This window comes from Eptatretus burgeri, chromosome 13, assembly GCF_056783735.1.
Source record: "Eptatretus burgeri isolate ZD-2024b chromosome 13, Ebu_testis_v1, whole genome shotgun sequence".
Lineage (NCBI taxonomy): Eukaryota > Metazoa > Chordata > Myxini > Myxiniformes > Myxinidae > Eptatretus > Eptatretus burgeri.
This window is the reverse complement of record NC_140973.1, coordinates 74535152-74561421: the sequence shown is the minus strand read 5'-3', so window position 1 is coordinate 74561421 and position 26270 is coordinate 74535152. Positions and strand designations below refer to the sequence as shown.

At 42.2% G+C, this 26270-nt stretch overlaps 1 protein-coding gene and 1 long non-coding RNA gene across 3 annotated transcripts in view; one reads left to right on the top strand and one right to left on the bottom strand.

Moving 5' to 3' along the window:
• The window catches only part of LOC147014795 (RNA-binding protein Nova-1-like), a 119553-nt gene that overhangs the window by 91650 nt on the left and 1633 nt on the right, over positions 1–26270 (top strand). For both annotated transcript variants that reach the window (XM_085853077.1, XM_085853076.1), the window contains one exon: positions 6335–6501. In XM_085853077.1, coding sequence (XP_085709203.1) covers positions 6335–6501 — 167 coding nt within the window. The remainder of the gene's footprint in view (positions 1–6334; positions 6502–26270) is intronic.
• Positions 16089–21337, bottom strand: LOC147014796 (uncharacterized). The gene is made up of 2 exons (XR_015050913.1): positions 17938–21337; positions 16089–17278 (listed from the first exon to the last, which is right to left on the bottom strand). It is a non-coding gene; the product is annotated as an uncharacterized LOC147014796 (long non-coding RNA).

Sequence of the window (26270 nt, the reverse complement as noted above, 5' to 3'; positions counted from 1 at the left end):
ACCTGGCGGCAGGGAAAACATATGGTGACAGTCTGCTGAGCAATCTATTATGTGGTTAGGTCTTGTCTTTTACATCATATCTCGCTCTTGCTCTCCCTCTCCCTCTCTCTCTCTCTCTCGCTCTCTCTTGTTTGTTTGTATGTATGTGTTCTATGCAAGGCCACATCCTTTAAGTTACAAGCTCCAAACTCAGGGTACAAATACAACTTTGTGTGGGGGGGGGGGGGTAACATCGGCGATGTGTCCGTGGCCTCAAGCAGGGGCGTTGGGGGTGGGGGGGGGCGTATATTCTCCATGTAAATGTTTACCGTGTAGCGCCACCTGGTGGTGGTGGCAGAGAGTATTACAATTTCCAAATTCCTTTTGGCTACAATGTTACTTATTCACACTTCTCTTCCCACAAAATGCCGGGTAAATCTGCTATTCCTATATATTCCCAATAAAAATCATCAGTTTCAGGAAATGTGGTGGAAGACATAGAGGAAGCAGTATGGAATGTTGATATTTTGATTGATAATCTTGTGAGTGAGGTCTCGTTCTACATGACCACAAAAATGTGTGTGACCTGAATGAGTGAAGGTGACATACTGTATATATTGTGTTATGTTTAACATGAACCAGACTTAGTGGTGTAATGATTAGAGCGTCCGCTCTGAGTCTGGGAGTTGGCGGTTCAAACCCCAGCCTCATCATACCAAAGACTTTAAATATAGTCGATGCTGCTTCCTTGCTTGATGCTCAGCATTTAAAAGGATAGAGCATGGACAAACAATGCTGGGAAGGCAATGGTAAAACATTCAGTACTGTATAACCCTTGCGAACAAACTGCTTTAGCAGCACCAACACACTCTCTGTAAAGAGTATATTACGTTAAAAAAAAATGCTTAACACGGCACATCAAAATACACTGTACTAAGTTTAAAACAGCTTTTGAGCAAAAATACTTTAGCTTACACTATTAGTATGTCAAAAGTAGTGGGACAGCACACCAAAAATTGCAATGTATCCTCTCAACAATGCTTGTATGTATTTTCCCCACAGTGCAAAGCAGCATGGTGCTTCGTAAAATTGTGCAGTATGTATTGAAACTGTTGTAATCAAAATGACAAGAGCTAAAGAGCTGACTGACCTTCAAGGTGGAATGGTTATCAGATGACGCAGGTGTGCGCCATTGTCATCACATTCGGCCTTTGCAATTCAACTGTGGGCAATGTCCTAAGGAGTTAGAAGACAACGTGTCATACAAATGTCAAAGATAAGACAAATAGGCCACATTATCATCACATTGGTCCGGAAGAATCTCAAAATGAGGAATAGCACAACATATTATGCCTGATATCCCCGAATACTTGCTACAAAGTAATCACACATCCAAAGCCATGATCTTTTCTACACCACTCCCAAAATTTTCCTTATGTATCCATATTGCCCACCGCTTGTGTTCTCCCCTCCCCCTCATTGTTACCTGCATCCCTTGTTTGTCTGTCTCCATGTACTTTCTTCCTCCGCTCTGCAATTGGCCTGTGTCTTCACTCTTCCACGACCCTAGACCATGTATGAAAAAGTGTTTCAAATTACAGGGTCTGAGCCTCATTTATTCAAAAAAAGCAGACGAAACATCCAACTATAAATCGAATAAACGATTGTGAATTAACAACTGATTAGTTCCTTCATGTCGCAACGCTTTTGGTGACATGTTGTCACTTCCAAGTCAAGCTTCTTCAATATTCAGATTTACTTTTTGCTGGTGAGATTAGCCCAAGGCAAAGTTTTCCATCTGAGTGATATTCTCGAATACTTAAACAACAAAATAAATTAAAATCCTGATTTGGAAAGATTGAGCTTTGTGCATTTGCATATCAAAGCATTGCATCTGCTGCAATAAAATCCCATTCATCTGATGCACTTGCAGTGTAGTTCACAGCCGTGGTAAAAACAAGTGTGCTGCTGCCTTATTCCCGATTCAGGTGGGTGGATTGATTGATGGCAAACAGAAAGTTATCAAGGAAATTGAAAGAGAAAGTTCTGATGTCGTGTGTAATCACAGCCTACCTTTACGGGCTGGACACAGTGGCACTGACAGAGAGACAACGAAAGGCTGCAGGTCTGCAAAAACAACTGGGTCAGGAGGGTTATGGGAGCAAAGGAGGATGGATGAACTGAGGGAGAAGATTGATGGGGTGATTGGTAAGAAGCTGGCTGAAGTGGACTGATCATGTGGTGCGGATGGGGGAAGAGAGAATGGCAAAGAGAGTGGATCGGATGAGGGAACAAGGTAGGAAGAAAAGAGGTAGACCGTGGCTGTGATGGGAATAATGTGTCACTACGGTAGAGGTGGTTCGAGAGTGGGGAGAATTTGCGGGGGACAGAGGAAAGTGCAGGAGTATCATGGTCAAGGCAGGGCAGAAGATTGGTACCACTTGACCTCACCCCTTAAAAAGGGAAGAGAAGGAAAAGAAGAATTCATTTTTAAAGAGAATTTGTTTATGCTGGAGGGCAACTCTGTGGCTGAAAATCCACAGCAAAGATGTTGTTACACAAAGCACATTTAATGAATTTCCCACCAGGATGGAGAACATCGACTGGACACATCAATGCATCGACATTGAATGCATGGACACAGAAGACATCTGGGTCGGACCTGGGGAGTCATGGATTCACTGGATAATGGGGTGTGGCGCTGCCGGTACCTGTGTGGGAGGACGAAAGTCCGAGTCTTCAGGTCCTTGGTGCTTCCAGTCTTGCTCTATGGATGTGAGACTTGGACTCTAACCAAGGATCTGAGACGGACACTTAATTCCTTTGGTACCAGGTCTCTTCGGAGAATCCTTGGCTATCGCTGGTCGGACTTTGTGTCCAACGTGCGGTTGCTGAGAGAGAATCAAATGAGATTTGTTACCTGCATAGTGCCTGAGCATCAGCTGCGGCTGTATGGACATGTGGCTTGTTTTCCTGATGCTGATCCTGCTCACCAGATTCTCTCAGCGAGGGAGTCTCGTGAGTAGAGGAGGCCAATGGGCCGACCACGTGCCTCGTGGTTGCAGCAGCTTGATCGGCATCTCAGGGAGATTGGGATGGGCCAGGTATCTGCCCGGGGGATGGCCAGATGGAGGCCCCTGGAGTACCGGCAGAAAGTGGACGCAGCGATGTGCTGCTCTGGCGCATGCTCCCATAACTGACCTGACCTGACCTGACCTGATGGAGAACATACAGTAAATCAATGCAATAAAAAGAATAGGGGAAAATCTGAATGGCGCAACACACTAAGCCAAGACGAAGACGGATTGTTCGCCTCTCGCAGCCGAACTTAACATGTGCAGACTTGTTCAGGGATGCTACCCAGATGAAAGAATAGAACAGAAATGGAGGTGGATGTTGAGGGGAACTTCCTATGAGGTGCTTCTGAGGCTCATGTGGGCTTATTGGTGAAGGCTTCGTCCCTGGTGCTGTGACTGGAGTCAATATGACTGGCTCATACTACAATTGAGATGGCTTATGCCGTGACCCACTCAAGCTGAGCTGACCGCAAGACTCAGAATGGCACTGATCTCCACCTCGTCCTGTCCTGATGCTTTAACTTGCTCCACCTAGTCTCTGGTGCTAGCTCTTGCTTGACTTGTCTCTGGTGCTGACTACCTTGACTGATCCTCTGGTGCTCACCGACTCATCTCTGGCGCAGACTCTTCCTGGCTCCTCCTTGACCCTTGGGCCGACCTTTTTCCTTGTGAGGCACTGTCGAACTCTCTCCCTGCCGTTTCTCCACAGCTGACTTGTTTAGCCACCGCCACGTGCCCCCTGCTCTGCAAGGGTCAGAATGAGGTCGCTCACTTGGACGCGCCATGTCAAGGCAGCCGTGCCCCAAGTCGTTCAGGTAGGCATGCCATGTCAATGGAACATATAGGACTCGCACGCTTGCAGTCACATTTTTGGCGCGGTCGCATGGGGAGGTGAGAAATTACAATGGGGAAGAATTAATAATGTTGGAGAGGGAAAAACAAGGAAAAGAGACAAACACTCAGGCTGGGGCAACGAGGAGCATCGTATGCACCTGATTCTGTCGTTGTTAACTGGGGTGACATAACACTTCCTCTAACGTTCATTATGAAAGAACTAATTAATATTTCATTAACCATGAAGCCATTTTTCAGAACAATATTAATAATGAGGCTGTAATATTTTTTTTTAAATCAACATAGTATTATTTATATGCAAACTAATCAAGTTACATTACACAGTTATACATTTTCAATGAGGCCAAAAGTATGCACACCTGAGTTCTCAGCTCTCTTCCAGGCCTCCCACTGCTTGTTGAGTGACTTCATCTTTTTCAAAACAGTTGTTGCCATTTCAAAGTATCTTTGTTTTTCCCAAAACCTCATTGTTGTTGGGAAGATCCATATTCAAAATATCACATGATGCCCCACCTGAGAGGATATTTATTATCTGGCACACAATGTCTGTGCAGTCCCACATGAAAACCACTCATTGGTCAAAACATCAGGCCCTCATTTATAAACATCTTTCCTTTTATTAATTTCTTTGTTTGGCCCATTCTTTTACAAATTGTTCTTTCACTGCTGCATGTTCTTCGGGTGGCTCACCTTCAAAAGCCTTATCCCACAACAGCTCCATTGGGATCCAGGTGGAAGATTGAGAGGGCAAATATTGTGTATTCTTCTTGTTCCTCTTCAAAAATGCATTGGTTGTCTTAGCCTTTCTTTGGGTCATCATGCTTTCAATAGCAACTGAATCCTGATAGCTTTCTTGCAAAATTAAACATGTCCATCCATCCATCGGCACTAAACTCTGTGCAGAGCATTGGTGCTGCCAAAGCAGTGTCCTGGGCTATAGGGCACAATCCTAGATATTGGGCACAATCACCACTCCGACACAGGATACCAGCAAGCTGGTACTCATTTTGCCAACCTTGGAAGGATGACAGGCTGAGTCAACCCCACCTGGTATTAATTCAACAGCCAAGTGGGATTTGAACTCAGGACCCTCAGATCCCAAGCCACCACTCAAGCAAATAAGCCAACACCAGGCATATAAACTGAGTAAGTGTTGCTTTAAATTATCGTGATACATGACAGAATTCATATGATTTTCAATGGTGCATAGTTGTCAAATTCTTCGGCTGCTAAAACATCCCCAAACAATTATCAAACTACTATGCTTTGGCATGTGGACTACAGTGCAAATCACTGTCTCTTACAAGGGAAGTTAAAACTTTACTCCACCCTGCTACAAAATTAAGCAGATCTCTAAAGCAACCATTACAAGTTGGACCAAAGTTTGCCCAACTTCGACAAACAAGTATCTAAAATTTGGTATGTGTGCCTGAGTTTCATGCTGAAACAGATCATGGACGAACTCACGGATCAAATGCACATCTTCATTTGTTAGCACATGTTGAAATTTTAATGCATTATGTTGCCTGATGTATGGAGGTTATTCATTCTCGCACACGATGCAAAACGTGTGGTGAAGCAATTGGTTCATGTCCATCCGTCTGTCCGTTTTATCAGTATGTGATCGTCAGTTTATAATAAAAGAACAATGTATTAAATCGAATTATATTTTGAACACGAATCAGAACATGAATAGCAAGACAAGTTTGCTGTTAAACAATACTTTGGCTCTGAATTCATCCCGACCGTACATGCACAGAGTGGAGTGAGATCATATTTTTACTCTGCTTGCCTGGCAGTGAAAAAAAACTTTGTCATTCCAAACAGGAAAATTACTGTTTTTAAGGACGTCACAAAGGACACAAACAACAGGCATGAAGAACTAATGTAACGTGTTAGATAGGGTGATGGAATAATCACTGTATAAAACGGTGGTAAAACTCTGAATTAATTTATTGATATGACTTTTACAATCTTTATTTTATTTAAATTGAATTATGTACTTGAACACCGTGGAACAGAAACATAATACTTCCAAGAACCACACTATGTATCGAGAGGGTGGGTGTGGCACTTGAGTGTGAGGGTCTAGTATTTGGGTGAATAAGAGGCTGCCTATATAGGTTATGTACGATGCTGATTGATGCTGAGTTATCTGATGATCCATAAAGCCTCCATCTCCTAAACTGTAACTCAACGTTGTCATATTACAGTGTATACGACTGTTTCAGTAACGCAAAACACCCAGAATTTTTATTTAATTCAACGATCTTTAAAATCATTATTTTATTAAAATTGAAGTATATACCTGAACACTGCATGGGGCATCGAGTTCTATTAACTCTCTCGTAAAGATATGTAACTTGCTATCAGGTCAAAAAGAAAGTAAGAAAAGGCAAGTGTTTGTGTGCCTTATTTTTCAGGTACTACTGAGCGTGTAGCTCTCATTCAGGGTTCCCTGGATGCCCTCAATGGCGTCCACTCGTTTATCTCAGAACGAATCCTGGAAGTACCATCCGCGGGAAGTAAATTGGAGAGCAGTGGATTACTGCAACCACAGACATCAGTCAACCCTGACCGCGTGAAGCAGGTGTGTGTACACCATTATGCTGGCGAATCAAATGTTTGGATATAATCGAGACAACACTGTGACATTACTTCCCTGCAGATTTTGTTTTCTCAATATTTTGTATTTCTTTCTTCCCATACAATTCTGCGAGTGGGCGGTGGAGTTGATAGCAGCAGCAGCAGCTCATGCCTTTGTTAAAAATCCAGAATCGAGTTTATTTTATGTATCCATGTAAAGTTGTTCTATCATTAATGAGCAATTTGAGTGAAAATAAACAATAAAAAGTCAAAGTGCTTCAACAATATCAATGTTGGTAGTCCCAACACTTCATTCAATCTCAACATGACCAGCCAACATAAATGACAGGGAGTATTGGTTGTAATTATTTCTTGGAGTGAATGAATCTACTCCATTTCCATCCATTTTAGGTTTCACCTGTTTTTTCTTTAGTTATTACAAATATCGATGAGTGGTATTGAGGACATCCTTCTAGTCCCTGATTAAAATACTATATGTACATGTGTATGTCACTTCGTCTTCTCTGTCTGTATACCAACACACCTCACCGAATGCCTGTCACATATTGTTCACATCTCTGGTGTTCTTCCAACCATACCCATGTAGGTTCAAAAGGGAGGAGAAGCAAAGAGCATAAGGAAAGACAGGATGGGTGAGTGCTTGGGAATGGAGATCATAGGCTGCAGGACGTAAGAGAGGAAATAATTTAAGGTGTAGTTGAGTTGAGGAGATAGGATGGGGGAAAGGAAGAAGAGGATACGTGATGGTTTTGCATGCTGGGCACGTGGGATTGCGGCAGGGGCAGTCCGTCTGTCGACTGGAAAGGGGCGATGGCATAAACTACCGGCTCAGAACCGCAGCCGAGAGCCGCACGGCAAGCCAAGCAGCCGTGGTTAACCATTTATGCCCTTCAAGTCTTGCCACTCAGGTCTCACGCGACTAGCTCTTCTTGAATCCTTTTCAAATCACGTAATAAATAAAAATGTCTGGAGATAGCCAATTGCAAAACACCAAAGGCCATCATTTTGCAAAAAAAAAAAAGATTACATTTCCTCACCACTTGCCTCATGTGAGTTTCACATTAAACCTGCAGAGGACACTCAAAGATTATTGGCACAGCAGGTCCTCAGAGGTCCTCAGCGGTCATTGCAGCATCCATTCAATAATTTTTCTGCTCTACATGGTCACTTTTATCTTCCCATGTTCAGCCACATCACAGTTCAGTGCAGTTGGTATCGGATCTCATTTCCTCCTAAACTAACCTACCTTTAACTTTCATTTGTACTTCATTCATTCCATTTTGGAAATTCCATGAACTCTCTTCCAGGTCTTTGTTTTCTGTGCACTCTTTTAAAAACATGGTCTTCCTGTGCACCAGTTGCAACCCCTCCTCCATTATTATGTGTTTTATACATCAAAACATTACGCCTTCATCATATCTAGTTTCATTGTTCGATATATTTCACTTTTTCATCCAACAACATAAAATTTTATGTCATGTTGTCTCGATCTCAGAGAGATAACCCGATAAGATGGGTCGTGATGGCCGGATGTTCGTACGTCCGGTCGTCTGTGAACTTTTTGCTATTTTTGATACTCTTCCCTTTTCACTCTGCTGATTGTTCTGAAACTTGATACATCATCACAAGACAGTAGCCTTTACAATCGCTCGAGCTTCGCTCGGTCGATTACCCCCTGAAACTTTGGATCCCTGCTCGTCCCTTATTTACCAAGCAACTGCTCTGAAACCCGATGCAACCCTTCTACGAGATGGTCCGTAGGATAACTCGGTGTTAGATTTTTCGATTTTCTATCAGGGGTGGGTGTGCTCTCAGGGAGGTTTCCCCCAAATTGACTCAAGTCTAACATCTGTGACATTTCCCAGATTTTGGATTCAGCAGAGGTCTGAACTACGTCCTCAAGAGGTGACCGTCAGTCCACTCGAGGCTGTTTTATTTTGGTATCCATTGGTGTTGTGGGTTCCAATCGCATCTGTCATGCTCTTGAGCGATGTGATGAACGGTATAACATTGTTTTCATTGGCTTGTATCATGTGGCTTCATATTACATTGTTATGCTGATCACATCATGTGCTTCTGCACCTGATGTAATGAGGGTGTGGCCTGACATAATGGCAATGGAGCAACGCCGCTTGGTGCAGGGAAATAACCACTCTGGCATACCTCACATATTTTCCTCAATGATTATCATAAATAAGGTTGGAAAGCATAACTTTGAGATGTCTTATTAAGTACTCTTGTCATTGCAAAATATAAGCTTGATAATAATTCAACTTTGGGGTGCAACAACACAAACAGACTTCAATACCCGACAACAACCTTAGCCAATAATAACCACAAATAATTACCTATGCCACCGAAGGTGGATGGAGGTTTTGTTTTCACCCCTGTTTGTCTGTTCGGTTGTCTATTTGTGAGCACAATATCTCAAAAATTTGTGGACGGGTTATGACAAAACTTGGAGTGGATGTCTGCTTTGGTGACGAGAACAATCCGATTAGATTTTGGTTCAGGTGTAGATGCAGATCCGGCCTATCAGTGGGATACAAAACGTAAACTGTTCTGCCTGGCGGAGGTATGCGCTCTTCCGGGTACCGTTCTCATTAACTATATGCATGTAGTCTCCAAGTGGAACATTCGGGACTCCAATTGGAATTGCTCTTGGATGTAACAAATGGCATTTTCACTGCTGTCACAAACACCTCTTGGTGTAAAGATCAATTTTTTCAATATCCTTCGACGAATGCGAACAACAATAATGAAACCTGAAACCATTACATCTGCATAACTTTTGAAATTAATATTTATCCTTGCCAGATAATAGGGTATTGCATTTGGATCTGTCTGTCTGTCTGTCTGCACAGAACGTGATGGCCGGATGTTCGTCTGCACAGAACGTGATGGCCGGATGTTCGTTGCACAGAACGTGATGGCCGGATGGCCGGAGTATGTGTATTAATTGCATTAGACTCTTTAAGACTCCAAATAGCCTTTGGAGCCTTAAAACCCTAAGACCCTTTGAAACCCCTAAGTTCCCTTAGAACCTGAAGACCCTTTTAGACTCCTCAGACCCTTGAGAACCCCAACACCTTTTTAGACCCTTCAAACCCCTTAAGACCTCTAAGGTCTCTTATACCCTTTGGAATCATAACACCCTTTAGAACCTTAAAACCCCTGAATATCCTTAAGACCCTTTAGACCCATGCTTCTCAACCGGTGGGCCGTGGAAAACCTCGGAAAAAAAAGAAAAGAAAAGAAGAAGTATACAAAAAAATTACCCCCGTGTGGGGGTGACGGTCATCTCTATAATACCACAAGTTCTCAATGTTCAGTCCAGTTCTCAACCGCGAAACAGTCCAAACTAACCGTTTAGATTGAAATAGTTCACAGAGATACACTAGGATAATACAACTAATGACATAATTAATAAATATGTATTGTTCATTTAGTACCCGGATTAACACATCAGAATCACCAGTAAGTGCAATACGTGATTTTCCGGTCCGTCCACTCTCTGGGGACATTTCACTTCCCGTTGTAGAAAAAAACGAAAAAAATAGGTTTAGCTCTTGGAGATTATGATAATCCTGTAGATTATTCTTCACTGATTATAATGCATCTTTCAGAATGAAAATTGGTCAAGTATTTATAGAGATATTGATGTTTGAAAATCGTTAGAGCTCGCAAATTCATGAATTATAATTCATTATAATAATTATTATATAATTATTATATATTTATAACATTATTATATAATTAAAACATTATATAATTATATATAATTATAACAATTATTATATAATTATAACAAATTATAATAATTATTAATTCCACAGAAGTTTCGTGACAATGCACAAAATAACCTGTCAGGTATGAAAAAACATTTTGTATGCCAGATTCATTAATTATTAATTCATTAATTATGGAATGTACTCATTGATATATTAATCAGAAAGCCCGAAGCATGTAGCATAATTTATCACTTATCCCCTCATCCGGGATCCGTGGCCTCGCCCCACAGCCTGCAGCCCTATGTCGCCGGTGATTATGTTAGATATCGGCACGATCGAGAGGAGCCTGCGAATCATCCCTGCTGATGCACTGAATTGATGCAATCGTTCGGCCAGAATATTCGTTGTCAAGATGTTGCGTGATTAAATCACCAATACAGTCACTCAAATTTATACCGCCGACATACTTCTTAACAATCACCTTCGCCCCAGAAACCACAGTCAATCTGAACCACGCTGGCCACTGCTCAGACGCCATGACCGGACTACTGCGCAGTTTGGTTAAAGATGACTCGGCATTTTGACGCGCGCACAAAATTATATTTTGAAAATAAATGCCGACGTTTACATTTCGGGTTTTGAAACTTTTGCACCTTCGGCGGAAAATGTATAAATATAAAAGGCTAAAAATGTGTTTATATATATATATATATATATATATATATATATATATATATATATATATATATATATATATATAATTTCTCCTTCCTTCCTTCTTTGCGAATCGCATCGTCGTTTTTGGCCATCTTTCAGATCACGTGACGATCAAACGGGAAGGAAATTCAAAAATCTGTCCGGTTCGATACAAGATAATATTTTTTACTATCATAATCAATAAACAGTTGCCGAATATCTTGTAAAATGGCAGACTAGATAGGTTTTGAAAATGGCGATTTTTATAACTTACGTGACCTCGTGACCTCGTCCCTGACCTTGAACCCAGACAAAAGTTATATCGTTGTGCAACACTCATCGACCTCTACCCACCTACTAAGTTTCATCAAGATCGGAAAGAAAAATTGTTGACGGACGTACGGACGGACATTTGGTCCGGCTTTATTAGGTCATCTCGGTAGAGATGACCTAAAAAAGGGTCTGATCTTACAGTGCAAGACTTACACGACACAGCTGGAATTCAGCTAGGTCTGTTTGTACTTCCGTCTTTCCGAAACCGTCTAGCGAGCGCGTGTGAGAGAGAGATAGATCGAGTCATTTTGTGCTTACGTACGTCATGTTTATGCAGTGGTGGTTTATGCACGTGTGATCTACATGTAACTGTGATGTGAACGTACTATATCCGTGTGTATTGTGCGCATGCGCATATATGTGATGTGTGTATGCATGTACAGTACGTGCCTTGTACTTCGTTCATGCATTCACGAACTTGAAATTTTTGTAAACTTTTCAACTTTCGCGGATAATTTCTTGAACCGAAAATGGATCGATTCTTGAAACGAAAGTGTGATGGAGAAGACAAATCTGCTACGGAAAAATCTCGAAAGGTTGTGGTGAGGAAATATGACCCCGATTACATTAAATATGGATTCACGATGGCAGGCAGTGATGTTGAGCCAAAAGCATAGTGTGTTGAATGTGCTGAAATCCTGTCAAACGAGGCACTTAAACCGTCAAAGCTTCAGAGACACTTAAACACAAGACACCCGAATAGTGCAGGGCTGCAGGTAAGCCAAAGGAATATTTTGAGAGGAAAAGGGCTGGACTTCAGGCACAGCAGAAAGTGATTACAACATTTACAACTCAGTCAAAATCTGCATTGAAAGCCAGCTACATGGTTGCTGCTCGTGTTTCTCATAGCAAGAAAGCTTTCACAATCGCGGAGAAGCTTATTTTACCCAGTGCTGTTGATACGTGTCGAGAAATTCTTGGAGAGGCAGCTACAACCAAACTTCAGTCCGTATCACTCTCTAATGCAGCGTTTCTCAACCTTTTTATCCTTGTGGAACCCTTGAAATAGTTTTCATGTCTCAGGGAACCCCTGCATAAAAATTATTAGATACCATTATTAATATCTAGCTCTTTTATATTTTTATCATAGTTCACGTGGTAATTATAATATTTTTTTCGGATACTTGACTTCAGGAAAAAAATGACCCCCTTTTTGTCAAATTTATTGGCAATGAAAAAAAAGCATACTGCTGGTTTATGAGACCTCACACCGAGGTTTTAATTCACAAAAACAAAAATCTTTTTTAAATCAAAAAAAAAACACACCTCATGTAACTTGATCAACAAAACTTAAACAAATAAAGCTGAAGCAATAAAGGTAAACAGAAGAACTAACCTTGAGAGAGAGAGAGACTTCACGCTAGGAAGCACAGAGAAGATAGATGGACACCGTGCATGCGTCCCGTACTTGAGTCAGTCACTCAATGATACACGAATCCGCCGCGTACAGGACGTCCACTAACCAGTGAGGGCGGTTTCACACTGGCGCCATATAGACATCGTTAAATACATTCCCTATGGTTGCCATAATTGTAAATAATACAAGAGGTTGAAGCCTCTATTATAATAACCAAGGAGTTTCCAACAATATGCCGTATGTGTATAGTAAAATTACGAATATTAAATCAAACAAAAACTACTCAATAATACATTAGCCAATTTATCACTGTTTCTCGCGGAACCCATAGCGACCTCTTGCGGAACCCCGGTTGAGAAACACTGCTCTAATGATACTGTGATGAGAAGAATTGTTGAAATGAGTGATGACATTGAATGCCAACTGGTGGAAAAATAAAGGCCAGTCCGTATTTTTCCATTCAGTTGGATGAATCTACTGACATTAGCAATAATGCTTTATTGCTAGTTTTCGTGAGATACTGCAGGGACAGTGATGTTCATGAGGATCCACTGTTTTGCAAAAACCTTCCCACAATAACAGCTGCAGATGATGTAATGCTCTGCCTTGACAAATACTTCACCGACAAGATTATTGATTGGAAGAACTGCGTAGGTGTGTGCACAGATGGTGCTGCATCAATGACAGGAATCCATCGTGGTGTTGTAAAACAGATCCAACAGAGGGCGCCAGATGCCAAGAAGACCCACTGCTTCTTACATAGAGAAAATCTGGCAACAAAGCAGATGTCACCAGAACTGAATGAAGTCATTAATGTAGCTGTTAAAAGTGTGAACTTCATCAAGAAGAGTGCACTCAACTCAAGGTGTTTTGCTGCACTGTGTGAAAGACTTGATTCTGATCACTTGCAGCTTCTGTACCACAGTGAGGTGAGATGGCTTTCAAGAGGACATATGTTTAATCGCCTCTTTGAACTGAGACATGAAGTTCACATGTTCCTTGAAGAGAAACACTCACCACTTGCTGATTATTACAGTAATGATAAGTTTTGTGCCAAATGTTATCATTACAGTAATGATAACTTGTGCCAAATTGGCTTACCTGTCAAATGTGTTTGACCAGTTAAATCAGCTCAACATATCAATGCAAGGTAGGAACAGTTCAGTGTTCTTGGTTGCTGACAAAATTGAAGGCTTCAAGAAAAAGCTTGTTCTTTGGAACAGAAAAGTGAAGGATGGACGGACGACTTGAGATGTTTCCACTTCTGAGTGATACTTTGGAATCCACTCCTCATACAGACATAACTGGGCTCATAATCCAGCATTTGACCGAGTTATCACAAAAGTTTGCAGACTACTTTCCAGAGGACCCAAGGCAAGGAAACCTTTGGATTTTGAACCCTTTCTCAGTGGATCCTGCTTCAGAAGATGTGGCCTTGTCCATTGTACTTGAAAATGAACTGATGGAACTTTCTGCAGACAGTAGTCTGAAGCTTCAGCATGCACAAGTCGACCTTCCTTCATTCTGGATATTGGCAAGCAGTGAATACACTTCTTTGTCAAAGCATGCCATCAGATTTCTTTTACCATTCACCACAACCTATCTATGTGAATCGGGCTGCTCGACTGTAACTGTGACAAAATCAAAAGCACGAAATAGTCTAAAAAAAAGACACTCTGAATGCCACTTTGCGTGTCAGCTGTAACTGTGACAAAATGTAACTGTAACCCCCATCAAACCACGACTTGACCATCTTATTTCCAAGAAGCAAGCTCAAGTGTCTCATTAAAGGTAAGCATAATGATTTGTTTTGGCATTAAGTTTTATTGCCATTTTTCTCATTACGATTCTGTATGATGGACCTCAAACATTTTCCTCAGAGCCAGAGTGGGCCTCGAGTTGAAAAAGGTTAAGAAGCACTGCTTTAGACCACTAAAGCTCTCTATAACCTTAAGACCCTGTAGACCCCCTTCAAACCCTAAGACCCTAGAGATCCCATTACACCCTTGAGAACCCGAAGACCTCAAAGACCTTTTAGATCCTCTTCGACTTCCGGTTCCATCCAGTTCTTGAGCGATGGCGGTGTTCTTCATGGTCTCTGCTGACTTTCTCAAAGATAAGTTTTCCGGTCGTTTTCTGTCGTGTTTTTACTGTTATTTTGTTGTCTCCGTCTTTACTGTGTGCTTCTATTTCGGTTTTGTTTTAAAACTTGTGCTAATTGGCGAGTATTCGTCATCTTTTCACATCAGGTTTCCTTGAGGCCTACCCTTCTCTCTGTCTGTGTGCACGATCATATAAATTGTATTTTCTCCTTCTTACCTTCAGTTTTTATTCTCAGCGGAATCCCTCCACCACTCTTTAAATTCCACCCAACTATGCCCTCTGTTTCATTTCTTAAAATATTTAAAAAATACATATACATTTTTTCCCTTCTCACCTTACACCTCCCATGACCACATAATTTCCTCCACCTCCTCTTTCTCTTCTTTGCCAATCCACCTTTCCAATCCCACTTTGATCATGAAGGTATTCACCATACATCTTCATGACTTTTTCTTCAAACTCTTCCTTTACTTTGCCCCCCACTTCACTGATCTTCAAAAAAAAAAATTAACCCCCCACCTGCTCCCATCTTGACAATACGACTACCCGGTCTCATCCCTCTCCTCTCCTCTCCCGTCTGCCTCCTGCCCCATGACCGTGCCTGCTCTCATCATCTCCCCTCCCTCTCAAATCTTCACTCTCACCCCTCCCTCTCAAATCAGCCACCTCCTCCCACTTCAAAGCAAACTTCACTCTCTTCCCCCTCTAAGCTTCCCTCTCACATTTCTCAAAAGCTCCCCTGACACCTTTCTCCCTCAATTCTTCCCCCTCACCCTTCTCCTGCAATTCTCCCCTTTCACTCCCCCTTCTCAAAGCTGCCTCCCTCACATGCACAAAGCTGCCTCCTTCCCCCCACCCTCTCTCTTCCAACTCATCCCTCCATCTCCTCCAATCTTCTACTTCCCTCTACCCCTCTCTTATTACTCCCCACTATGCCTCATCCCTTCACCACCTAGCCTTTTGGCTTCCTCCGCATCCAGCCCTCTCCCTTAGCTCAACTGCAATCTCCTACACACTGTCAACAACTATCCCTACCTCCCCCTCACCTCTCTTGTCCTACCCTCCCCTGCACCCAAAGCCTCCTTCCCTCCCTCTTCCTCAACAGTTTGGACATCAAACATCCAGGACCTTCACTCTAACCTTACATATCTCTCCATACAGGTTGTCACCGTTGATGTGGATATTTTAAACCCACCTTGTTGTGATCGTTGTCCTCCTGAAGGATTCTAACCGGCCGATTGTGGAATCCTATTTGACTTCAAACAGAGTTTAACGTTTGTCCGATTTGATTATAAAATCCTACAAAAAAAACCCTATCGACACTGATAAAACTGATGTCCACACAAGTCCTTCCTTGTGAAACAATTTATTTCCTAATTATACACCATACACTTCTCACCCTTGTACAATGAACTTAAAAAATCCCCATTTGTTTGCAATATTATTCTTACTTTAGTTAACAGTTAGACCAACCCGATTCAATTCACTTCTACATTACATCAGAGAGTTTTATTCTTGGTACTTGGTCAGTTCCAAGGAGTACGAGCCACTGAGAAACTATACTTCCTCACGTGCTCGTACTGAGAACAATGTGCCTTTCAAAACATTTATACTTCCATGAGAGAGAGGTTGGGGGATATTCACCCAGACTGTAGACGTGTCCTTTAGACAAAAAGCCACTTCGTACATTTTCTAAGCAAAGGTTCATTTATCAGCTCGGTCACTCTGCTCCAGAACAACACATTTCTTATCATTTAGGGCAAAAGTCTTTTGGCCAGAAATGACAGCCATTTAATTTGCAGCATAAAAGTTACATTTCTGAAACTCCATTTGTTACAATTTAAAATACATTAATATAAATTTTTCCCCCACACTCCGCCGTTTTTTTTTAAAGGAAAATTTGAATAATTTTTCTTACACATGATTACCTTGTCCCATTCCTGAAGGAGAAAAGATTTCCATTATTCAAGTTCAATCAACAATGGCAGCGAGTGCTCATATCAGAAAATGAGTGAGTTTCCATTTAGTTTATGGCCTGTTCATCAGCATGTGTCACACATTGGAAACATGCTACCCGAAGTCAGAAGATAAACAGGTCAGGGTGTGGATAGAGCGGCACCCAACGGGAAACACAATCGAAGCACTCCTTGAGCTGAGGAGAAGGTAGATGTGGGCAAGTACAAGTTTGGGCCGGACACTGGGTTGAAGGAGCGCAGTGTGGAACTCCAGGCCTGTCGTACATTGAAGTGACCACAGCAAGTTCATGAAGTATTTGCAGAGCGGCAATCGAGAGTGTGGCTGAGAACATTCCTCCATGCAGGCACCACACAACGCCGACGTTAAGACTTTGCTCAACCTTCTCCTTAGTGGGTTTTTTCTTTCTTTTCCCACATTGCTCCATCTTATCTCCTCAGGAAGGGGAGGGATAATCATGTGTTGAATGCTCAATCACCCAAATCTGGGTTCTCCCATCGTCCAATCTTTGTGTGGAAGCTTCATTTAGATGAAATCGTACATTGCTTCAAAGACTGCTTTCAACACTCCGAAACAAACAAAGCATCAATTAAACACCAATCAATAAACGTCATGGGCACATGTAGTTCTACAATACTAACAAAGATTCTTATGGAAGCATTTAACTTGCATTATATGTCATATCAATATTTTAATCCCTTTCCTTGTTATTTCCCAAAACAACATGCTAAAATATACAGAAATCCCAGTTGTACGTATACTCAAAACATCCATCTCATTTGCTATTTCCATCGACATTTTAAATCTCTGACATTTATCCATCTGTCCACTTCTTTCTCACCAAAACAGCAAACATGCTGCCATTTTTCCAACTCACATTCACAAACCATCTATTACTTCCTCTGACCTTCTCAATTACGAATCCATTTTCCTTTATCAAAACAAATAAATCATTTTAAACAGTTGTTCAAAAATTGTCAAATCACTTGTCAAATCTGTTATCAGGCGAATATCATTTATATTGCAGCTCAAACACTCTGTCTAAACATGCAGCTTCACCCTCCACAATCTTTATCCCAGTCTTGGAAAAGCATCTTAAACTTCAGACTAATAAACATCCAAACTCTCTTAAACAACTTTTTGGTCAAAACAAAATATTTCCTTTTAAAATCCATAAATCAAAAATTAAATCTTCAGCGTCTATCCAATTAAATCATGAATTTACCTTGACTGAATCGATCAAAGGGTTACACTGGGTTGTTTGCCATTGCCTTCCCAGCACAAGTTCAGGTAACCTCAACATTCGCAGACGAATAAAACAATATTTCAACGTCCATCCGAGGGAGTCATCTATTATCTGTGAATTGCCCCACGTGCTAAACATCATCAAATCATTAAAATCATTCCGAATCACGTTTCTACATTTAAATCACATACAGTATATCCACATTCACAATTGTTATTTCACAATTTATTCAAAATCCCGATGGTTGTAAAATAAAACTTCAACACTTTTTCCTAAATGGACTTCACTTTAAACAGATTCAGTCCAGAGGGTGCGCCACAAACACCAAGGAACGAGGAACAGGAAGTTCTCTCCACATCCAGTGGGAAGAAAAAGGAAAAAAAACTCTGACAGGCAAAACCCACAGTTTAGCATTACTCTGTCATGGCTTCAACACATACACTAAACAGCATTGCATCTCATAGACTCGCGTGTGATCACGTGACAAATACCAATCACATTTCTATCTCATCCTCTTGAATCTGCATATGAATCGAATTTCACACTTAAAGCAAAGGCTCGAACAAAGACTCAGTGTAAAGATAGGCCACCCCCCACAGATCGAGTGGAGGGGGTCTCACACAGTGTAGTTTGCGACCTTCGCGTGGAAATACAACGCCAAGAATGTATAACATGCCATTTCAAACAGACCCACAGCTCAACTCAGCACGAGTTAAAATATCGTCAAAATCCCAACAGAACACGTTTCATTGCAGTGAATATTGGAATCGCACAAGTTTCATTTTTTTTTTTTACTCTCAGGAACAAATCACCCACCATGCTCCCAGCTGGTTAATCATCTCTTGCACTCTACAAAACGTTTCGTGCAAATCATTGCATTTACAAATCTGTAAAACCTCCACACAATATAATATAACAACCTCACTGCCAACAAACTTCCAGTGAGTTCAATGAACAAAAAGTAACTCTTAAAACTCTTACAAACAGGTAACTTACAATGTTTATCTATTTTAACCCTATCTCGGCGTCTCAGCCGTGTCCTCGGCGTCTCTCTCACAGCCGGTCCGTATCAATGCAAACATGTGGCATGTCGCTTCATCATGCCTATTTAATTACGCATCTGACTCCTTAACGAGCCTCTTCTTGTCATCTGACTCCTCTTCTTCTCCAGCACTTTTCTAAAACAACTACAGTACTTATCGTTTACTTTAAAACGGACTCCTTCCGCCGGATCCTCTTCTTTCTCTCAATAAAATTATCTGACAATGAACTTTTCTTTGTTTGAAATGCGTTACCTGCTGAGAGCGCTCTCCCTTACCTTCGCTCAAGCACTTGTCGTTCCTCCAGGCACTGCCTCCGGCAGATTAAGCACCTCCGGTCACGAGCACCGCACCAACGTCGGTTCGAATCCGAGTCTCGGCGCCAACTGATGTGGATTTTTTAAACCCACCTTGTTGTGATCGTTGTCCTCCTGAAGGATTCTAACCGGCCGATTGTGGAATCCTATTTGACTTCAAACAGAGTTTAACGCTTGTCCGATTTGATTATAAAATCCTACAAAAAAAACCCTATCGACACTGATAAATCTGATGTCCACACAAGTCCTTCCTTGTGAAACAATTTATTTCCTAATTATACACCATACACTTCTCACCCTTGTACAATGAACTTAAAAAATCCCCATTTGTTTGCAATATTATTCTTACTTTAGTTAACAGTTAGACCAACCCGATTCAATTCACTTCTACATTACATCAGAGAGTTTTATTCTAACTTGGTACTTGGTCAGTTCCAAGGAGTACAAGCCACTGAGAAACTATACTTCCTCACGTGCTCGTACTGAGAACAATGTGCCTTTCAAAATATTTATACTTCCATGAGAGAGAGGTTAGGGGATATTCACCCAGACTGTAGACGTGTCCTTTAGACAAAAAGCCACTTCGTACATTTTCGAAGCAAAGGTTCATTTATCAGCTCAGTCACTCTGCTCCAGAACAACACATTTCTTATCATTTAGGGCAAAAGTCTTTTGGCCAGAAATGACAGCCAATTCAATTTGCAGCATAAAAGTTACATTTCTGAAACTCCATTTGTTACAATTTAAAATACATTAATATAAATTTTTCCCCCACACCGTCAAACCAGACATAACCTGCTTAACAGAAACTTTCCTCCTTTAAGACATCTCTGACTTCTTAGTTTCTCTCCCTGGTTCCTCCCTCTTCCAGTCGGATAGACCTGAGCCTCGTTCTCGCGGCGGAGTTGCTCTTTATCAGACAATTCCTCACTCACCATGCACTGCCCTCTCTCCCCACACCCCCAGGAATACCTTTGGCTATGACTTCCCCTCCACTCCCACCTCTTATTTATATGTGTGTTGTACCGTCCATCAAATAGTGATGACCACATTTACACTTCGCTCACCGAAAACATGGACCAACTTCTATCCACTCATTCCAACTCTCTCTTCCTCATATGCGGTGACTTCAATTGTCATCATGCCAGTTGACTGGGTGTGGGTACCTCTCTCACCTGTCATGGCACTTAAGCAAAAGACTTCTGCGACTCATTGGGACTAACACAATCTGTCAACTTCTCGACCTGGATCTCAACCAATGGTACTCCATCTCTTCTGGATTTGATTTTGACCAATTTCCCTCCTAATATCTGCTATTCTTCTACTGCTCCAATTGGTTCATCTGACCATATGCTTGTTAAAGTGGACATCTCTCTGGCTGTTATTAGAGAACCACCTCAGTGCCGACGAGTCTGGCATTTCACTCAGGCTGACTGGCAAGGGCTTCAAGCAGCCATCAAACTTCTAGACTGGTCTACCATCTCTACTTCCTCTGACATCAACTCATCTTGGGAATTCTTTCAAAGAAATTTGCTCTCTTTCATGTACAGATTTACCCCATCTTGTCTTCAGTTGTCATACCCTTCCTCCCACCCATGGTACGCTGAAGCTTGTGGTGAGGCAGTTGTCCTGAAACAAGGCTCATGGAAGGCTAATCCAACTGAAGGCAATCTCAATTCCTTTGACAAAGCTTTGAACAAGTGTGCCTCCCCTCAGGAGAGCCAGAAAACAACATCTTTCTAATCTCGTCTGAACTCTCAAACCTGTCTCCCTCCTCCAAATCCTGGTCGTGTCAAGTTAAGTCTTTTTCTGGTGTATGTTTTATTTCAAAGAAACTTGCTCTCCCTCATGCACAGATTTATCCCCTCTCATGTTCAGTTGTCTTACCCTTCCTCCCGCCCTTGGTTTACTGAAGCTTGTGGCGAGGCAGTTGTCCTGAAACAACTTGCCTTTGCCTCATGGAAAGCAAACCCAACTGAGGGCAATCTCAGTTCTTTCCACAAAGCTCGGAACAAGTGTGTATCTACCCTCAGGAGAGCCAGAAAACAACATCTTTCTCATCTCAAGTCTGAACTCTCAAACCTCTCTCCCTCCTCAAAATCCTGGTGGCGTTTAATCAAATCTGTTTCTGGTGTATGTTCCCCCTCCATCCCCTCCCTTACCTCAAATGGCCGTACTGCTGATTCCACACGTGATAAAGCTGAATGTCTAAACTCGGTGTTTGCAGCTAAATCTTGTGTCCTAAACCCATCTCTATCTCTACCCACTTTACCCAGTCGCACCCAACTGTCCCTGGACTCTGTATCCTTTTCTCCTGACAAGGTGGAGAGCTTGCTGTCAAACCTCGACTCAGATTCTGCAACCGGTCCAGACGGCATCAGCCCACATGTCCTCAAAGCCTGCTCTTCTGCTCTTGCTCACCCTCTCTCTGTTCTATTCACCCTCTCATTTGCCCAAGGTCATCTGCCATCTGCTTGGAAATCTGCTAACATCACTGCCCTGCATAAAAAAGGTGCAAAAACAGATCCCTATAACTACAGACCAATCAGCCTTCTCCCAATCATCAGCAAGGTGATGGAATCCATCATCGCCTCAGATATGAAATCCTTCCTCTTCTCCAATGGCTTGATTTCCAATCATCAATTTGGTTTCAGACCAGGCCACTCTACCCTGGATATGCTGCTTCTGCTCTCCCATCAATGGATAGAGGTCCTCAATGCCAGACAGGAAATCCGAGCCGTATCCCTGGACATATCACGTGCTTTTGACACAGTCTGGCACCCTGCACTACTCACCAAACTCTCTTCCCATGGTATTCAAGGCCATCTCCACTCATGGCTCGCAGACTTCCTCTCCTGTCGCAGTCAACGCGTGGCCCTAAATGGAGTTCTTTCATCCCCTCTTCCTGTGCAGGCTGGAGTTCCTCAAGGTAGCGTTCTGGGCCCTGTTCTTTTTCTAGTTTTCATCAATGATCTCTCGGACTCTGGAAAATCCTCTATTTCTCTTTGCCGACGACTCCACCCTCTGCCGTACCATCTGTCATCCCTCAGACCGGCAAGCAGCAGCTTCTTCGCTCATTGCAGATCTGGATAAAATCACAAACTGGTCCAACACGTGGAACATGTCTTTCAATCCAGACAAATCTCACACTCTCACTATGTCTCTTCGAAAGGACCGTTTACAAAACCCCCCCATCCACTTTCTCAACAATCCTCTGGAAGAAGTCTTTTCTTTCAAGCTTCTAGGTCTCACTATCTGCCATGACCTTTCCTGGGAAAGTCACATTTCCAACCTCGCCTCAAAAGCCAGTCGCCGACTGGGAATCCTCCGTCGTGCTAAGTCCTTCCTCGGCCCTCTTGAGCTCCTGACCACTTACAAAGCTTTTGTCCGTAGCCTGATGGAGTACTGCTCTCCCCTCTGGGCTGGTGCTCCTGCCTCCCACCTTTCTCGGCTTCACGCTGTCGAAACCAGGGCATTTAAGATCATCGGCATCTCCCGCAATGAAGCTGAGTCTTTGGGCCTCTCACTCAATCACCGCAGGTTGGTCGGTGGTCTTTCTGTCTTCTACCGACTCCTCTCCACCCTTGCCCCCCCTGCTCTCTCTGCGATTTGTCCCCACCACATTTCCACAGGGCGCTCAAGGTCCGCCAACAACCCCCTTCTGGTAAAACTACCAAAATCACGAATCACTGCTCATCTTCACTCTTTTTTCCCGCCTTTGGAATAAACTTCCTCACTCTATTCTTTCCCATTCTTCCCTCCAGGCTTTCAAAACAGCTGTTCACCACCACCTCTTATCTTCCCCATCCAAATCCTCGATCTTTTCTACCCCCGATAATCCACCCAAGCCCACTTCCTTCATTTCTCCTGCTTTCCTTCCTGAAAGTCCCTGAAATGTCCATCTTCTCTTCGCCATGTTCCCCGTCCCATCCCCATCCCTCTCCCTTCCACAGTTCACCTAATGTGTCTGTTCCCCACTGTTTTGTCCCTTCCACTCCCGCCCCTCTTGTCTCATGCCTCCTTGCTGTGAGTTGTGTGTTAGCTCTCATACGAGCCTCGACCAAGGTATACCAAAAAAAAAAAAAAAAAAATGTTCCCCCTCCATCCCACCCTCACCTAAAATGGCTGCACACCTGACACTGCATGTAAAAAGGCTGAATGCCTAAACTCTGTTTGCTTCTAAATCATGTGTTCCAAACCCATCACTTTCTGTACCCACCTTACCCAGTCACACCCAGCTGTTCCTGGACTCTGTGTCCTTTTCTCCTGACAAGATGGAGAGATTGCCGTGATGTGGTGATTCATTATTTCATAACAACTAACAACATTTTTTACTCATTGTGATAATATAATTTATTTTGCCTTCCTGCCTCCGGTATCAAACCACGGTATTACCATTGAAACTTAAAGAAAGCGCACCAAGTGGTTTCACCAAGCAAAATGGTTGAAGAAGCTTTTAAAAACAAAACGTTTAATTTTTACCTGTATTTATCAATGCCAAAGTGACGGGTCTTGTAATGGAAAATCGTACAAAAAGAGAACCATGTAAAATAAAATGTCACATTTTCAGCAAGCCAGCGCCTGTTGCATCGCAGAACAACACATGGCCAATGCAAGCGTGTGGCCCTGAACTTTGTTCAAGTTGATTGATACAGTTTTCAGTGATGGTGTGAATATTGTGGAGCACTCACCAAGTGGCTTAAGCACTCAAGGAAGCACTCCAATGCAATAGTTGATAAAGACCGGCTGACTTGGCAAGCAATGATCCATCATATAAAACACCTCCCAGAGACGCCCAGGCAATATCCGAATAAGACAAATGAGCACCTTTGTCAGGAGTCGGAACTGCTGCTAAGTTCAATTCTGGAGCTTAAAATTTGTAATTCTGCCTAGTTTAAGAGATTCTCGTGGTTATGGCATGTGCGGAAATTAAATAAAGCCACATATGCTGGCGTCTCAGGGTGTTTATAAGCATTGCAATGTACCCAGAGATTTGTAGCAATGATGAACAGGCATTTGATAATATGAGTGAGGAAAGTGAAGAAGAAAAAACTGTCGTTAAGAAATCATTGCGGCCTGTTCCAAGTCAAGGCATGGTTGAGCAGGGCAAAAAACATGGCAGCTTCAGACCACAGCGAGGTTACCCAGGATACACCTTCACACCCCATAGAGAGTGAGATGGCCGAGGATGACGTCTGATAAGGGATACAATTAAATAAGGTTGTTAATAATCTTCAAAAGGGGTGTTTTAATTAACCCAAGCACCCAATTTTCACTCATGCACTTCCTTGGAGTTCCCTCAATATGCATGCAACGTTTCAGGCTGCTAGGTTTCATGTTTTTGGAGTTATAGAGGAGACACACACACACATTGACATTTAATCGTATATATGGTCTTTGCCAGGAGACAAACTCCTCTCGGACCATGTGTCACAGCTGATAAATCCCCACTGCATGGGGGCCAGATGTGTCACTTCCTTCCTAAACATTGGAATGTTACAATATCTCGTTACCTACATGAGAACTAATCTCCAAGAATATTAGATATTGATGGTTATAATTACTTCCATTGTGTTTCCTGCTTAAGGTAACATCTCTTCTTGCTGATCTTGAATCAATGACAATATTACTGTGCTCATTCACAAGTCACTCCGTAAGAATGTCAGCCACTCATTGAAGTGCACAGCACAGGACAATATATCAAAACTCGCGATACCCATGCACATGCACGGGATAGCAGTACAACATAGCTGGTAGCAGACGACAGACCGTACACGGGAAATGACAAAAATACGCATTGTGCAAAATGCAAATGGTACTATGGAACGCCAAGACTTCCCAAACATTGTCGGCATGTCCGCTAAGTGCCACAGCAATTTTATAGGGATCGCGTGACGGCGAGCCAAGTTTTTAGTGTGCAAGCTTGGTATTATAATAGAGATGACTTTCTCTTCTATAAATACACAAGTCTGCATTTGAAATCCCACATCAAACTCCATTATGGAATATCCCCGAGCACATAACAGATTACTTGGAAAGTGGTAGTTCCAACAGCACAAGCAATACAGGAGTGGTTAGCAGAAGATCATGTTACAGCAGGTCAATATATGAGTGGCAAGATGGATTCTGCAATCTTTTGCCTGTGACTATCTTGCTTAGTCGTACCACCTACTTTGCAAACTTTTCTTTGATCAACTTTTCCCTGAATTTGTCTCATATTGAAATGTAAAGGATGCTCTCAGTGTACTCGATCCCCTCCCCGCCTCCCCTAAGAATTAAGCTAAAATCTTTATTTGACTATCTTGTTCTTTCCATGCTTTTGTACATTTTGGAACGTTTTTGTTTTTTTCTCCTCCCAAAGGTCTTCATATAAACTTCATAATTAGCACTTTCCTTTGATGTAAACTTTTCATTTTTCATTGCCTGTTCTTCTGACTGATTAAGCCTGTTCTTCCTTGACCGTGACTACTGTACTGCACACAGTGTTAGATATGGAATTATATGTATGTATGTATGTATGTATGTATGTATGTATGTATGCATATATACATATATTATATACATATGTATAATATATACATGTATATCTTGAGGTGAAATCTAATCTAAATGATTGTGAGATCAATAAGTTGGATAAAAGTTTTTTTCATTGTTGACTGTCGACAAGTTCACCATGGAGGTAAATAGAGGCCATATACTGTAATTATTAGTAAATAGGAGAGGAAAACATCAAGGAAAATGAAGAGGTAAGTCGATGAGCCAAACAAGAATTGAACTAGATAATTGTTGCAGCATCTTTTTGTTCTATGTGTGACATGTATGACAGAAATTTTGATCATTCTCTGCCCCCCAGAACATCATTATGCTCGATCTCATCTTCCCATCCAATCATGCTCCGACCTTATCCCAATTTTTTTTCCCCTTCTCTTCCCAGTTTACCCACCCTTCCCCAATC